This window comes from Dicentrarchus labrax, unplaced genomic scaffold (assembly GCF_905237075.1).
Source record: "Dicentrarchus labrax unplaced genomic scaffold, dlabrax2021, whole genome shotgun sequence".
Classification (NCBI taxonomy): domain Eukaryota; kingdom Metazoa; phylum Chordata; class Actinopteri; family Moronidae; genus Dicentrarchus; species Dicentrarchus labrax.
The window spans coordinates 6,309,094-6,324,160 of record NW_026136703.1 but is presented as its reverse complement, the minus strand read 5'-3'; the positions used below and the strand labels follow the sequence as shown (position 1 = coordinate 6,324,160).

The following is a 15,067-nucleotide window of genomic DNA, read 5'->3' as shown; positions in this document are numbered from 1 at the left end:
TTTACAATCAGGAAAGGCTCCGGGTCCTGATGGCTTTAGCTCGGATTTTTATAAATGCTTTTAGCCGCTGTTGGTGAAGCCTTTACTTGCCATGTTAAATCACTCCTTTGAGAAGAGAGCTCTTCCCAAAACACTTACAGAAGCGAACATTAGCCTGATTCTCAAGAAGGATAAACCAGCGGATGTGTGTTCATCCTACCGACCTATAGTCTACTAAATTTAGATTTCAAGATTTTATCTAAAATACTAGCCTTAAGGCTAGAGAAAATCCTTCCATTTATCATTAATAATCCAATCCAGTCCAATCCAACTTTATTTGTTAAGCACTTTAAAAAGAACCAAAGTTGACCAAAGTGCTGTACACGAGAGTAAATAAGACATCATAAATGTAAACAGTGATGGTGATGATGAAGACCACTGTGAGGAATATTGACAGTGATGGCAATAACACTGGATAATAATAATAGTAATAATGACCAGACAGGGTTTATTACTTGAAGGAACTCATGTAATAATGTTAGAAGGTTACTCAACATTATTCAGCTGTGTCAACAAAATAATCTTAAAGGTATGGTAGTGTCATTGGATGCAGAAAAAGGATTCGGCCGTATAGAATGGGAGTTCCTGGCTTTCACACTCAAGTTGCTTTATCATAATCCACTAGGGGCTGTTATCACAATTGGTAAATGTTCTCCCTACTTTGCTCTGCGGAGGGGCACGTGTCAAGGGTGCCCCTTATCACCTTTGTTATTTGCGATCGCAATCGAGCCACTGACAGAAGCCATTAGAACCCACTCTGTTCATGGTATTTTGATTAATCACAGACAACATAAGATCTCCTTGTATGCTGATGATGTTTTATTGTTTATCACTCAACCGGAAATATCTATTATGTCAGTCCTTACTGTTATTTATGAGTTTAGTAAGTTTTCTGGTTACAAAATAAATTTCAGTAAGTCAGAGGCCATGCCATTGGGTCAGGTGCACCACTCCCTTCGCCCCGGCTTGTCACCCTTCAGATGGGCAACAGAAGGTTTTGTTTATTTAGGTATATTTATTACTCCTCTGCTGCAAAGGATGTTTAAAGCAAATTTTCAGCCTCTGCTTAAACGCATCCACGATGACCTAGAGAGGTGGTTTCTTTACCACTCTCGATGCTGGGAAGAATCTCTTTGATTAAGATGAATATTCTACCACGGCTGCTCTACAAATTTCAAATGATCCCAGTCCTACTAAATAATAATACTATCAAGAAGGTGAATGGTTGGTTTAGATCATTTATATGGAACTGCAAACTTGCAATTGCCATCGGGTCAGGGAGGATTGGCAATTCCCAACATTAGACTGTATCAAGTGGCTTCTCAATTTCGATATCTAGTAGATTGGGTACGGAATGACCCGGACTCTGTCTGGCTCGATATTGAAGCATACAAGTTAGGTAAACAGTTACAATTAGCTAGTCTCCCATTTATTCTGAATTGGAATAAACTAGAGGTTGCAGATGGTAATTTCATTGTTAAATCCACACTAAAGGCTTGGGACATGATTAAGAAATGGGAAAAAAGAACTGATGGTTTATCTCCAATTACTCCAATACAAAGAAATACAGATTTTCTCCCAGGTATGACAGATAATGGGTTTGCTCTGTGGGAAAGTGCTGGTATCACAACTTTGAAAGACTTATTTGAAGGGAACAGAATGATGTCATTTGAACAATTAAGATTGAAATACAAGTTATCACACACATTTTTTTAGGTTCCTACAAGTCAGAAGCTTTATACAGAATCCAATTCAGCATAAATTTACTCTGGAAATGTCACCAACTGAACAACTACTATACAAAATACATAGCAATAAGGCTATAGTAAGACGATGCTATGCCTTTTATAAGTCCAGTAAGGCTAACAATACAATTATGCAAACATGGGCTCAAGACCTGAGGGTGGTAACAGACGAAGCTATGGAGGCGGACATATGGGAGCATGCTACCAAAATATCCATATGTAATAGAGCAAAGGAATCACAATTTAAGTTACTGCATCGCCTTCAGATATCACCTGAACTCAGACATAAGATGGATCCAAAGAAATCAGCTTTGTGTATCAAGTGTAATAAGGAAGTTGGTAGCCTTATACATACTGTATGGACCTGTGTGCATATCCAGGATTTCTGGGTAGAAGTGGCTTTGAAATTAGATTTGTTTTTTAATAAGGAGTTGGATCTGGACCCAACGTGTCTGTTGTTGAGATTACCACACCTCTCTCGAAGGGGGGGAAATGTAAAAATGTTGCATATGTGAATAAGATGTGACACATAATAAATATTAAAGATATACTTAAAAAAAAAAAGTGGGTCAAAAAATGAGAAGGATTTCTTGTCTATTTGTTGTTTGATGTATTGAAAACATTGCTCTTCCCACGGGTTTGTTGTAATCCTTATTTAGGATCTGATGGGAAGAAAATATTGACCTTAAGGCTTAATGTTTTGGTTAGCAGAAACCAGTGTGTCTGTGTGTGGCGTCCCACTGGCTGTGACCTCAGGGGCCAGCAGTGTGTGTTACTTTCTCAGGTGTAGGTCTGTCAGTGGATAGGCGTGTCCCCCTTTATGTGTTTTTCAGCAGAGGATTACAGCGCTGACAGGCTTTGTCCTAGAGTGTCAGGAAGCCGCCGGTCAGCCTCACACAACCCAGCACAGACCCCCCACTGCTACTGAGTTCCCTGCTGGATTCTCAGGTATCACCAACAGTTAGTCCCCCTTAAAGGTCATGGCCTCAGCCCAGAGACGTACTGTGCATGGGGCTGATACTGGTATTTTGATTACATATTGATGTTACATTTAATTAGCATTATTACACTGTTAATGGTCTTCTGTGACAATTTGTCCAATATATTTCAGCACATCTTAACCACTATTTATGTAAGACAGTAATCAGTCCTCTTTTTTTTCCCACACCAACACAATTTTACTGTATGTAAAAGCACAAAATACAAAGAAAGAAAGTAAATTAAAAGATGGATTTCAGGATTTCTCCTCTGTTCCTTTTTCCGCCGGTGTAGCAGTCATACTGCCGGGAGAACTGGCTTGCGTGGCTCAGCTTGAAGGCGGTCCATCTTGCATAGTTCTCCTCTGCTTTGAGAGTTCTTTTCTCCTTCTTCCTCACTCTGCGGTCCCGGTACTTATCAACCCAGTATTCAGCGTAGAGTCTCTCCTGCAGCCACTGCAGGGTCTCATTGGATTTGGGTGTTTTTGGTTTGTCTAAAGACGGAAAGAAGAAGGTTTATTTTCAAGTAATACAGAGGAAGATTCCCTAACCCCAAAGAGTTTGCCTAAGTATTAAATAAGTAAAAGTCATTAGGTAATAACATTGCAAACTCTGGTTCTTTGCTGTGATGTTACAGTGTCCTAGCTGATGAAGGGTGAAGAAATATGATACAAACCTTCAGACTTGGCGGCTGTTTTTGCAGCAAAGAGGTGATAGGTGGAGCTGTTTGGGTGAGACTTCTCTGAGAGCTCACTGTTAATTTCTTGCCCTCCAACCCAGTTGTTGTGCACAGTTGTATTTTTGCCCTGCTGCTCTGCCTTAAGGGCAAAGGTCAAGCACTCTGGGCTGGCTTTGTCGCCCACTTTTGGAGGACGGCAGAGCTCGGCCTCCTCGCGCCTCCTCTGTTGCTCTTCTTTCAGAGCACTTATAGTGTAACTGGGCCTTTTCACTGGCTCCTCCTCCACTAGCATCACCTTTTTCCACTGAAGCCTCTCTATCTTCAGTTGGTGCAGATTTTGTTCCTCTAGGGCCTTTTGTTCATTTGCCCTCATCTCCTCCTCCTCTCTCTGTTTGGCCTCCTGCCTCATCATCTCCTCTCTTTCCCTCTTGCACTTCTCCCTGGTCTCCAGAGCGACTCTTTGTCTACGCTCCATCTCCACGGCTTTCAGCTTGACATATATTTGTCTTCTGACCTCCATCTTTCTCTCCTCTGGGGTCAGTTTCATCAAGCTTTTCACTTTCTCCATTTCAGAAAGAAGGGAACTTTCTTGTCTTTCAATCATCTTTGTCTAAATACTCTTTCTCTACTCGTGTACGTTCGTTTACTCTAATGCTTTCTCTTCAACAGGTTTGTGGTAAATGATGCCACCAGACAGGAGTTCTACTGACTTTCCTGTGATGGAATTCTTGACATCACAATTGATATTCTGGACTGGAAGCATTCTAACTGAACAGATCATAGAATTCCAAATAAGGCATCATATTGTATAATACTGTATAAAGCCACGTTTTTATCCCTGCTCGCAGCTTGGGACTATGGCAATGTTGGTCTGTCAGTCAGTGCATGACTTTGGTCCAGACTGAAACATCTCAATAACTATTGAATGAATTGCCATTAAACTCTGTACATACATTCAGGCTCCCCGGGGATCACTCTGAACACCTGACTTTACCTCAAATGCAATTTTTGTGAAACGTCTTGACAACTTGTGGTGCATTGCCATGAAATAGATAGCTCACCTGGTAGAGCTGGCACCCCATGTACCAAGGCTGAGTCCTTGCTGCAGTGGCCATGGGTTTGACCTGTGGCTCTTTGCTGTGTGTCACAGTGTGTGTTATTTAAAATATTTTTAAATAAGAAAAAGAAATTTGGCAGTGGATGAATCCTAGTGATTCCTCTTGTTTTTCAAAGCTTTCACTTCACACTGTCCCGAGATAAGACACTGCTTCCCAAAGTAGAGGCCCCAACCCACACCAGGGGTCGCCAAAGCTTTGCAGGGGGTCGCAAGGCCTTCCTGATTTTAAGGAGTGTACGAAAACAGTTATTTTTAAAGTTTAGATTATTAATTAAGTTATAAACTTGCACAATATATGTCCACAGAGCCTTTGATTTCAGCTGAACAGCCTTGTCCTGCATTATAAGGAGGAGGAGAGACGGATTACAGTTTTTCATGTTCAAAAAGAGAGAGAAACAACACAGGTAGTAATAATAGTAATAGTATTAACAGGAACAGCATATGCATGTGGCTTATTTGCACAGGAACAACATTCACAAAAATATATAAATCTGAAATTCATATCTGCAATTGCTAGAAAACTTAGCAAATTTCCTATGAAGCTTGGTGATTTTCATGAATGGGTTTACAGATTTGGAGAAAAAAGACAGAGGATATAGAGAGATATAATGACTGCTAATATACTGTCAATCTGCTTCATATAGTAGCATGGGATGTCCAACTCTAACACACACACTTGCTCCCCACTCCATTCTTCAGACTGTCGGGTGAAAAACTAAAATATTTATGTGTGTGAAAGCTGGAACCAGGAGTGGGGAACTGTGTGTCTGTACGTCTGTGTGTGTGTGTGTGTGTGTGTGTGTGTGTGTGTGTGTGTGTGTGTGTGTGTGTGTGTGTGTGTGTGTGTAAATGTGTGTGAGATGAATTTGAGGCAAATCTAACAAAGAATCTTCTGGATCTAAACCCTGTAAATAACGTTGGAGTGGCAGCTCACTAATAGCAAGCAGTGAGCAGCAAGCTATATTAATACACTTCAGACAGTTACATAACTACAGCTACTAACAATGTGTGTGTATGTGTGATATGTGGATAAATCTAACACCTCCTTCACTTCTCCATCTCTGTCTGTCTGCTTCTTGTTGATGCCACAATCAATCAGCTACATTTTATATATTCTAGGAAGAATCAACAGTGCATGTGCCAGTAGTACAAACACAAAGTTATACTGCTTATTGACACAGCTCCCCAGTAATTAAACAGAGTGAAGCCTTTAGTGTCTGTTAGACTGCCACTGGCTTCAGCTGTTAAAAGCCAGCTTTTAAATCAGAGGCAGGGGATTTTATGGGTTTTAAGATGAACTGTGAATCTCTGTTTTCATTTTCTCTTTTCATCCCTCGCTCTCTTCCTCTCCCTCAAGTCCTGGGTTTCTATTATTGTCTTTCAACCTCTTCACTCCCCCCACCCCCCCTCCACTTGTCTCCTCTCTTGCGCGCTCCTCAAACTCCCACGGTTTTCTGCTCCCTTTTTCACTTGCACCCACCCCATGCCTGGCTCTGTTGCCTAGCAACACCTCATCTGCAGACAGACGTTCTTGACGATCTGGTCGTCCTTGTGGCACCCCTCAATACACACTAATTGTACCATTAGATTAGTAACAGACATTTTGGTGTCCATAACCATCATTAGTGTTGGAGACAGTGACATGTTAACTTGAGAAAATAGATGTTGTGTGTTTTAATACTCATCCTTTAACCTTTTCCCATTTGAATAGTGATACTGATAGTTGTTTATCTGCTGTTCCATAAGAAGTGCTTTTTTTATTAACTTTATCAACAAGGCAAGATAATTAGAGTAACCATAGTGATGTTTAAATAGATGGTTTATTCAGTATTACTTTATTCCTGACCCTTAATTCCTTTCTCCTGTTCCCCATACTGTACAATCACTGATCTGCTCTGCAAAAATCATACTGTGTGAAAAACTGAGACTAGTTGCAACTTTCTGTAGCATTTTCCTGTTCTCAGTTCAACTGTCTGATCCTGATACATTCTCATTTATCAGATCTAGGAATGTAAGAGCTGACCAATTCCCCTCCCAAAATATGTTTTTAAGTGGGCTTCAGTGTCTGTGCTTACACTTTATACTCAAAAAGACATCCCATGCAATAAGTAGCACACGAGTCATTTTAAAGCCCCCACAAGATCAGCCTCACTGACAGAAACACAAAGACACAATACGAGATGTTAGTTCATGATATTTTATTGGAAAAACAAAATGTAAAGACTAGCATGTACAACTTGGAATGCAGATCAACTGAACCGAACAGAACAGTTGGACTGGGCCGGGCCTCGCCCACCCACACACACACACACACACACACACACACACACACACACACACACACACACAAACACACACACACGCAAACTCACACGCAAACTCACACACAACACAAGATAGAAATGCCGCAAAGCACCGACCCCGTCCCCACTAAACTGAAATGAACACCCGCGTAGAATCATGATACACGCGCAACCTTTGAGGCAATATACTGCACCTAAGCATGCTTCAGAGGAAAAATTAATTGATTGTTAATCTTCAGCCCTACAAAAGCTGATACTCACAATACTCATATTGCTCCAAAGGTTGCTTTTATATCATCACCTTTAAAGACCACCCCACCCCTCCAAATAGTCTAGAACACACCCAATGCCCAAGAGTCTCAAATCTATGCCCCACCCAGGCTTCACCCTCAAAAAAGGTAAACACACAAAGGATAAAGCAAGTATCCTGACATGCCAGAAACACAGAATCTAAAATGAGTTCTTATTTATTCCATTTTAATATTTTTCTTAAAAATATCTGTCATCACTGACTTCATTTAGGTAAGCAAACGGCAAAGGTTCCGCTGGTTCACTCACTCCCATCTATCTGTCAACTAACCCCTCCCTCCTCTCTGTGGGTCCCAGGCCAACCTGAGGCCCAACAACAGCCCTCTGCCATTGGGCTCTCAACAGTAACCCATCTAAAGCTGCATGCATGAAGAACAGAACAAAAGAAAACAGGAAGTCATAGAAGAAAGGCGATTGGCCAGCCCATATAATCATCATGACATCAGGCAGATGGAACCAGGAAGCAGAGGAGCAGTGGCCAAACCAGCCAGCTGCAGACAGGCTGCTTGGCTAACGAGTTGAGATCTGATTGGGCAGCTTAGCGCTGGGGGGAGGGCAGGGAATACAAGCCAGTACATGCAGATTCATTTAGGTTTTTCTTTTTGTCTTTTACCTTTTTTTGAGCTTGTTTATATGGACAGATTTTCAGTTTTCCAACATTCAGTTTAAGTTGTCTATACAGAACAGTATGAATAAATGTAGATTTTTGCAATAAGAGGTAAGTGAAACATTTGACTGATTCTTTGTCTTAATTGGAGCCCAGTTCATTTGGCGGTCATCATCTGAACAAATTCTGTGGGAAGAAAAAACACAATAAAACCCCATCAGGAACAGTGTTTAACTTGTGTACCACAAGACAGTAAAACAATCATGATTAATCAGACTAAAAGAAGCCACTCCCTCAGACACACAGAATGACCACAGAGCTTCTATCTATCATCAGTGTTTGTCAGATTACATAATAAAGCTCTGTTCCATAAACATAATTAATCTAAAACTAATGGTGGAGGAAATGAGGTGTGTGCAGAGCTATGTGTTGCATCAGTGTGGCTAAGCTTTCTCCAGGCAGATTTTGCTCTCCTGTACCTTCATAGTTGACCTGTCCGTCTCCGTCAATGTCTGCTTCTCTGATCATCTCGTCTACTTCCTCATCTGTCAGCTTCTCTCCCAGGTTAGTCATCACATGACGCAGCTCTGCTGCGCTAATGTAACCGTTGCCATCCTGGCCAAGACACATACAGCATTACAGTTAGTCGAACACTCTACAATGGTGACAGTCAAATATCATTGTCATGGTAAACAGAGGGAAGTTGTCAAGCTTAGGGAACACTGATTGGAGATTAATGAGTTTTATGTATTAATGCTAAATTACTCATGAGAAAAATGTGACACATCAAAGAATCAATTTTTTTTTTCACTTCATCTTTACATAATAAATAAAAATAACATAAAACACACCCACAGAGGCATACCTTATCAAAGACCCTGAACGCCTCCCTAATCTCCTCCTCACTGTCAGTGTCCTTCATCTTCCTTGCCATCATTGTCAGGAACTCAGGGAAGTCAATGGTCCCGTTGCCTGGGGAAGAGAAGGTCAGAAGTTATAAACAACCAATTAATACTGTCAAAAAGGCTCTTCAAAAAACGGCTTAACAAAATCCTTCCCCAGGTTGAGGCAGAATCAGCATACCATCTGCGTCCACCTCATTGATCATGTCCTGGAGTTCGGCCTCAGTTGGATTTTGACCAAGTGACCTCATGACCGTGCCCAGTTCCTTGGTGGTGATGGTACCATCTCCGTCCTTATCAAACAGGGAGAAGGCCTCCTTGAACTCTGGATAGGCACGGGGGGGGCAGAAGGTAGAGGAAAGGATGAAAGAGAAAACATTAGTAACAGCAGGTAATAAAACTGATATGGCTGGTGAGAATGCATGGACCTTTGCAGGTAATGTGTGTGTTGCTAAAGATGATTAAGTAGTATTTTTATATTGTCACCTCACCTGCAATTTGCTCTTCTGTTAGTTGGTCAGCCTAGCAAACAAAAACAAAGGTCAAGAGAAACTGAAGTAGTGAGAAGAAAGCATTAATACACTTAAAATACTAGGATAGCTTCATCCTTTAGGCAAAGGTTGGGCTGCAAATAGTGAACCCATGTCCTGGACCAACACAATATCTATCATCAAAGACCTTAAAAACCCTACTTCCTTGCCAACTGGCAATCAGCAACAGCCTTCACAATTGTGCAACAATCACAAGTCAGAGGGGAGCAGGCTGCGAAGGCACTCCATTAAACCATAATTAACATTTGGGATCACAAACTGGTATGAACAGTATACACTTCAAACTACACTCAGAGCGATGAACAATTCAGGCACAATTTTATTTTACTTTTGGAACCGACCGTCCTAGCATGCTTAATCTAGTCATGGTGAAACCCTTTCCAGTATGAACCACAACCACATACTACCTCAAAGCACTGCTCAGAGTGTTAAGATATCCAGAAGCCGTTCATTAACATCACTATACCACCTAGTGATCCTAAATGCTCTAGCTCACCCAATAATTTCACTGTGTGCGCATCTGTGTACAACCTTTATGTCATCAAAGTGGATATCTGTGAGGTCTGCCACCAGCTTTACTGCTTTCGGTGCTGGTTTTATTGCCTCTCCACCTCCTCTTCCTCCTCCATCCAGCCTTAACCCACCACCTCCTCTCCGATGCTTCACATCCACAGCTCTTCCTCCAGCACCTCCCCCAATAACTCCTGATTTGATGCTGTTGCCATCCAGCGCCCCCCGCACCATCACCAGGCCTTCAGCCAAGCACTCTGCCCGCTTGCTGTTCTGGACACCCTGTTTCTTAATGTCTGCCAGCTCGGCCTTGGTTCTCTGCAGGCAGTTCCTCAGGTCCTGCATCTCCCTGACCAGGCTGTCCATGCGGCTGGATGAGGAGTCCATCAGCATCTGTAGGAAGGCTCTATAGTTCCTCTCCTGCTGCTGGATGAGCTCCTTGTAATAGTCCTGTTGTTCATCCAAGAGGTCATAGACGGTGGACAGGCTCACCAACTCGTCCTCTGCCGGGTACAGAGTGACTTTCTTAGGCAGCATGATGAGGGAATGATGGCAAGAAGGGCAGGAATGATGTCTTAGGATGGGAGAATTAGGTGAATGAAAAAACTGATGGCCAGACATCTATCAGTCGTTCCTGATTTGTAGAACAGACAGACAGAGGGAAGGGTGAACAGCAGCTTCTGCCCTGTCTCTGAATAGTTACATAATAATAAGTTTAAGTCTTGATTTGAGTAGATGGCAAAATAGATTAAGTTTTTTAGTCGTCCAGGTTGGGTTGATAGTTGGATGGAAACATGAATGTTGATCAAATGACAATCCATACAGAGTAAGTGGATGGTTGGCTTGATAGATGACAGAAGTTTTCAGAATTCCTCTGGAGTGGCAAAGGTCACTGGATTGGCACTGACCTGACAGGCGATGTCTCTCTCTTTTATGAGCTGGATGAATAGTTGATGGAAAAGCTGGTCCTTCTGTTGACGTTTTCCTGGTTACTTGTCCATCTGCCAGTCTGTCTTTCAATAAATCTGTTTGCTTAACTGTCGATCTTTCTTTCTGTCCTTGTGTCTTGCAGCGTTGTGAGTATGTGTCACCAGACCGTGTCCTTCCCTGGCTGCATCTGACTCCAACTGGGTGAGACTTTGGAGAACCCCACTCCCTGTGCCTCCATGTCAGTGTGTGTCTGTGTGTGTGTGTGTAAGCCTAGGCAAGTGAATGCTTAGCTGTCTGTCCATCTCCCCAGCAGATGTACAGTAGAAGATGGATGCACAGATGAAGTGTCCACCTCCTGCAGTAGTTCAATAGATGAGGAACCTTCAACACTCTGACAGAGAAAGAGAATGAGTGTGTGCAGAGGCCAGGAGGCCAGGCCAGAGGAGGTCACTCAAATGTGTCAGGAAAATTGATTTAAGGTGTATGAGAGTAACAGTGTCCAGACTGGGGGAGGTCACAGGGGTTTTATGTGCATCTATATGCATGTGTTAATCTGTGGCCTGTCATCTCACTGCTACAGTTGCAGCTCCTAGGGAGGATCAGTTGGCTGGTCATCTGACCTCCTTGACAGCATCATGGGTCACACCAAATGGCCCCCTCAGGCTGGGGGGCCCCTATCAACACAATTACAACTGTTTCTGTGAGTGACATGCCAATTTCCCCAAGAGTTCACCATGAGCCCAATGTTAAAGTTTGTTTGAAACAAATTAGCCAAACAAAAAAATAAATAAATAAATTTTAAAAAAGCCCTCTGCCCCTTCTTACAAAACAAAATCCTTACCGTCACCGATATAAGAACATATAAGAATGTGCAAGAATACATAATAACCAGATGTTGGAAGGGGAAGTCCTCTACAAGATACTGTGGTCAACAATATTTAACAAAATCCCCATTACATTGCTTGTGAATCTTTCATTTCTTTCTTTTCTGCAAGTCATGAGCATTTTTTGAGTAATATTATTAGTCCAAATGTTGTAATCTTAAATTAAATACAGAAACTTAAGAAATTGTCTAGGTTATTAAAAAATGAAAGCATAAAGGTATCCATGATAATTGATACTCTAAATATTGTTATCTGATGTTATATATGCTATATTCTGTATTTAGCTGACCTTGATGACAGAGAGCATGAGGTGAAAATAATGTAGAAAACTGAAATGTTTCATCTACATCTACTGTCAAGCAATAATAATAATAATGAGGCTTTCAGAATTTGGCTGATGATAATGACAGTGATGATGTGTGTGTGTGTCAATGCGTGTGTGTGCTCTAGCAATGGTTAACAAGCTGCTAACCCCCTTTAATACCAATGCCAAATTCCTGTCATGGTGCTGCAATCCCAGGCAATACAGACCAAGTTCCTGTTAGATGATGTGCGAGTGTAACATGTAGGCCATGAGAGTTACTTTTACAGCACCCATGGACAGTATTAAAAAATGTAAGGACAAAATAGAATATAGTTTTATTTAAATTTACTGATTCTACCATTGCTACTAAACATAATCAGTGATAACTAACAGCAGTTCTAAATGTGGCCATTTAATGACTATGGCCTATTCCATATCGTTATAACCACTACCCTATAAAAAAGTGAGAATGTAAACCCAATGCTTGTGTGTTAAAAACAATTCCCATCCACTGAGTCTGTGCACACTGTAGTGATCAAAGCAGACGGACATGCCAATGTCTTTTTGGTTTCCAGTATATTCTCACTTGAAGCAGGCTTATCATGAACACATTTCACACTCTAACAGCAGTAAAATGAAACCCAAGACAAAGTCTGTTTTTTACCAAATCTCTCAAATGGAAAGGAAACATGACAGCTGCAAAAAAGATGTCTCAATCCCACCGGCTGCTTCCTACTTCCTGTATCAAAGTCTGTCAACCATGTAGCTATAGCAACCACATACCAACTTGGTACCTATGGTAACAGGTAGCTATAGCAAATAATACTAGAGATACCTGTGAGTTTTAAAATAATTTTACATTGGAACATTCATACATGAATAGTTACAACACAGCTCATCCTAATAGCCATTGTGAAAACTTGTCTATGTGTATATCAATTACTAGACAACACAGTTTTACAGCTAAATTATGTTATTCATGTCTGTCGTGTTACACATGCCTCAAATATCTCAAGAAGTTGTAATTGCACACTGCTGAAGATAACAGACGGCTACTCCAGCCATTCTACAGGTATAACAAAAACAGCAGAAACAAAAAGAAAACAAAACCTTAATCATGTTATGCCACTGGTTTTGGACCCTGGTCTTCTGCTGGTTACTTTTTATTAAGCTATAGCAATATAATCAGCATCTATTTCCCACCTGGGTTGTTTTAATACTTTACTGTAAATAATGAGCTGCTGGGACAGAAAACCAGACACACTCCTGGACACAAACTAGAGTTAGTCAAGACACGCATGTAAGGAGGATGTGTCAAGAAATGCTAACAAATGAATATTTGAGTATCAAACAAGAAGTGTGATCCAGAAGATAATCAACTACCAACATTAATTTAAGTGACATGTTGCTGCAGGGTTTTGTTAAAAGAGGGTATTTACATAACTGAGGAAGTTTATTGAAGTAGAGGGCTTTGCCTGTGTAATGAAAAAGAAAGGAGCCTATGATATGTTCAGTAGATTGCCTCCGTCAAACAAGGTTTATGTCTATGTAGGACTTGCATACCCTGAAGATAAGGTTGACTATACCATAAACTCTATTTTTTCCACATGACAACAGAGCACACTGTGTGTGTGAATGTAAGCAACTCCCTCCACAAGCTATAAACTACAGCGTATGACTGCTGATTGATACTACCACTCCCTAGGGGACTGCTCCAGGGATAATGAATACGAAGCTGACATTGTGCATTTATACACAAAAACTAACCAAAGTATGTACCACAACTAGGAGGGAGACAAAAATCTAGACATGTGTATGCTGTTTATCCGTTTCAGATTGTAGGTATGAAAAAAAACAACAACAATGTTCCTTGTGCTTGCAAAGTACAGATACATACTACAGACAGGACTTTAAGACATTTCAGTGCCTCAATCAATCAGTGCCCAAACTGTTTCAATAATAGATTTAACAGTAACTAAAACATATCTGTTTTATTCTGTGGCAAAGTAACCACATACAGGTGTAACACCATAATGTGTGACCTAATTAGACAGTCAGTTGTTACCACTGCAGCTTTTACAACGGATACATAGATAACGTACTTAGATAACTGTTATCAATAATTATTACGGCAACAGTAATGAAAATATATGACTCTTGGAAGGGTGACAATATTTAATAGGTGTGGTGGCAGAAACTGGTGGCCAGAAGTGATCTGCCTGTACCCCACCGACACCTCACCCATCAGTCCTTCTCATAGCTGAATGTCTTATGTCTGTGAATAGGACATGAGATCGGTCACAGATTGCGGCGCAGCACAGGCGTAATAAATTCTGTGTAGCGATCCCTCACAAACAGTCACTCCCGACACAAACTGTAACATTAGTAAGGTTACTCTTGAAGAGAAAATGCACTGCTGACTGTTATTACAGCTGTCAGATACCGGAATATCACTCATTGGGGATGTAACGTTAGCTCTGATGCTAACACTGACAGCCAACCGTGCAGCCACAACTACTGCCAATATGTGGCCACCTGTAACAAGCGGCACACTATAAGTTACGATTTAAGTGGCGGGTACTAACTTAAGCTACGGCGATGTGATAAGCTTCTCCCTCGTTGTGTCTAGAAACCACAGTGTTAACAGCTAAGTTAGTTAACGTTAGCTAGCTAACTCAACAGTGCAACCGAGTCCATCCTACTCGCGCTCTGCTTCAGGATATTTCAACAAAACGACACAGCGGGAGATATAACGTTATATATGGAGATACGTAGGAGCCCCTGGCTGCCATTCCCTCAACTCAACACAATTTCATGTCGTACATATCACAAACCACGATGATTAAATACTCACCATGTCTGTTTGAGTTGGAGACGGTGGTCTGCTACGCTACAGGGAGAGAGGAAATGGACGGTTGCCACTGAACAAGGCTTGCTGGAGGCGGGCAGGCAAGACGAACTACTGCTGTACGGCTCACTGTATTCCTCCGCACTGTGGCTCAGTGAGGCGTCCTCGTTCTCTCTCCGTGAGCGTGCATGCACGCACGTAGACGCACACATGCATACGAGCTTGCTGCTGTGCGCGCACCTGTCTCTGAGCTTGTCATGTTTCACACCAAGAAGTTACTTCTAATTGTTTACTGGGTTGACTGAGTTTAAAAAGTAGTCTCCATTTAGAAAGAGAAACAGTTGCAGTAGTTTGATGTGAAA

General features: G+C 41.5%; 1 protein-coding gene across 1 annotated transcript; it reads right to left on the bottom strand.

Annotated features, from left to right (window-relative positions):
• Window positions 1-6,740: 6,740 nt before the first annotated feature.
• Window positions 6,741-14,847, bottom strand: calm1a (calmodulin 1a). Its single transcript, XM_051392365.1, has 6 exons — window positions 14,712-14,847; window positions 9,170-9,200; window positions 8,860-9,003; window positions 8,642-8,748; window positions 8,256-8,391; window positions 6,741-7,962 (listed from the first exon to the last, which is right to left on the bottom strand). The coding sequence occupies exons 1-6, from the start codon at window positions 14,712-14,714 to the stop codon at window positions 7,934-7,936; spliced, it is 450 nt and encodes a 149-aa protein (XP_051248325.1). The 5' UTR covers window positions 14,715-14,847; the 3' UTR covers window positions 6,741-7,933.
• Between the last annotated feature and the right edge of the window lie 220 nt (window positions 14,848-15,067).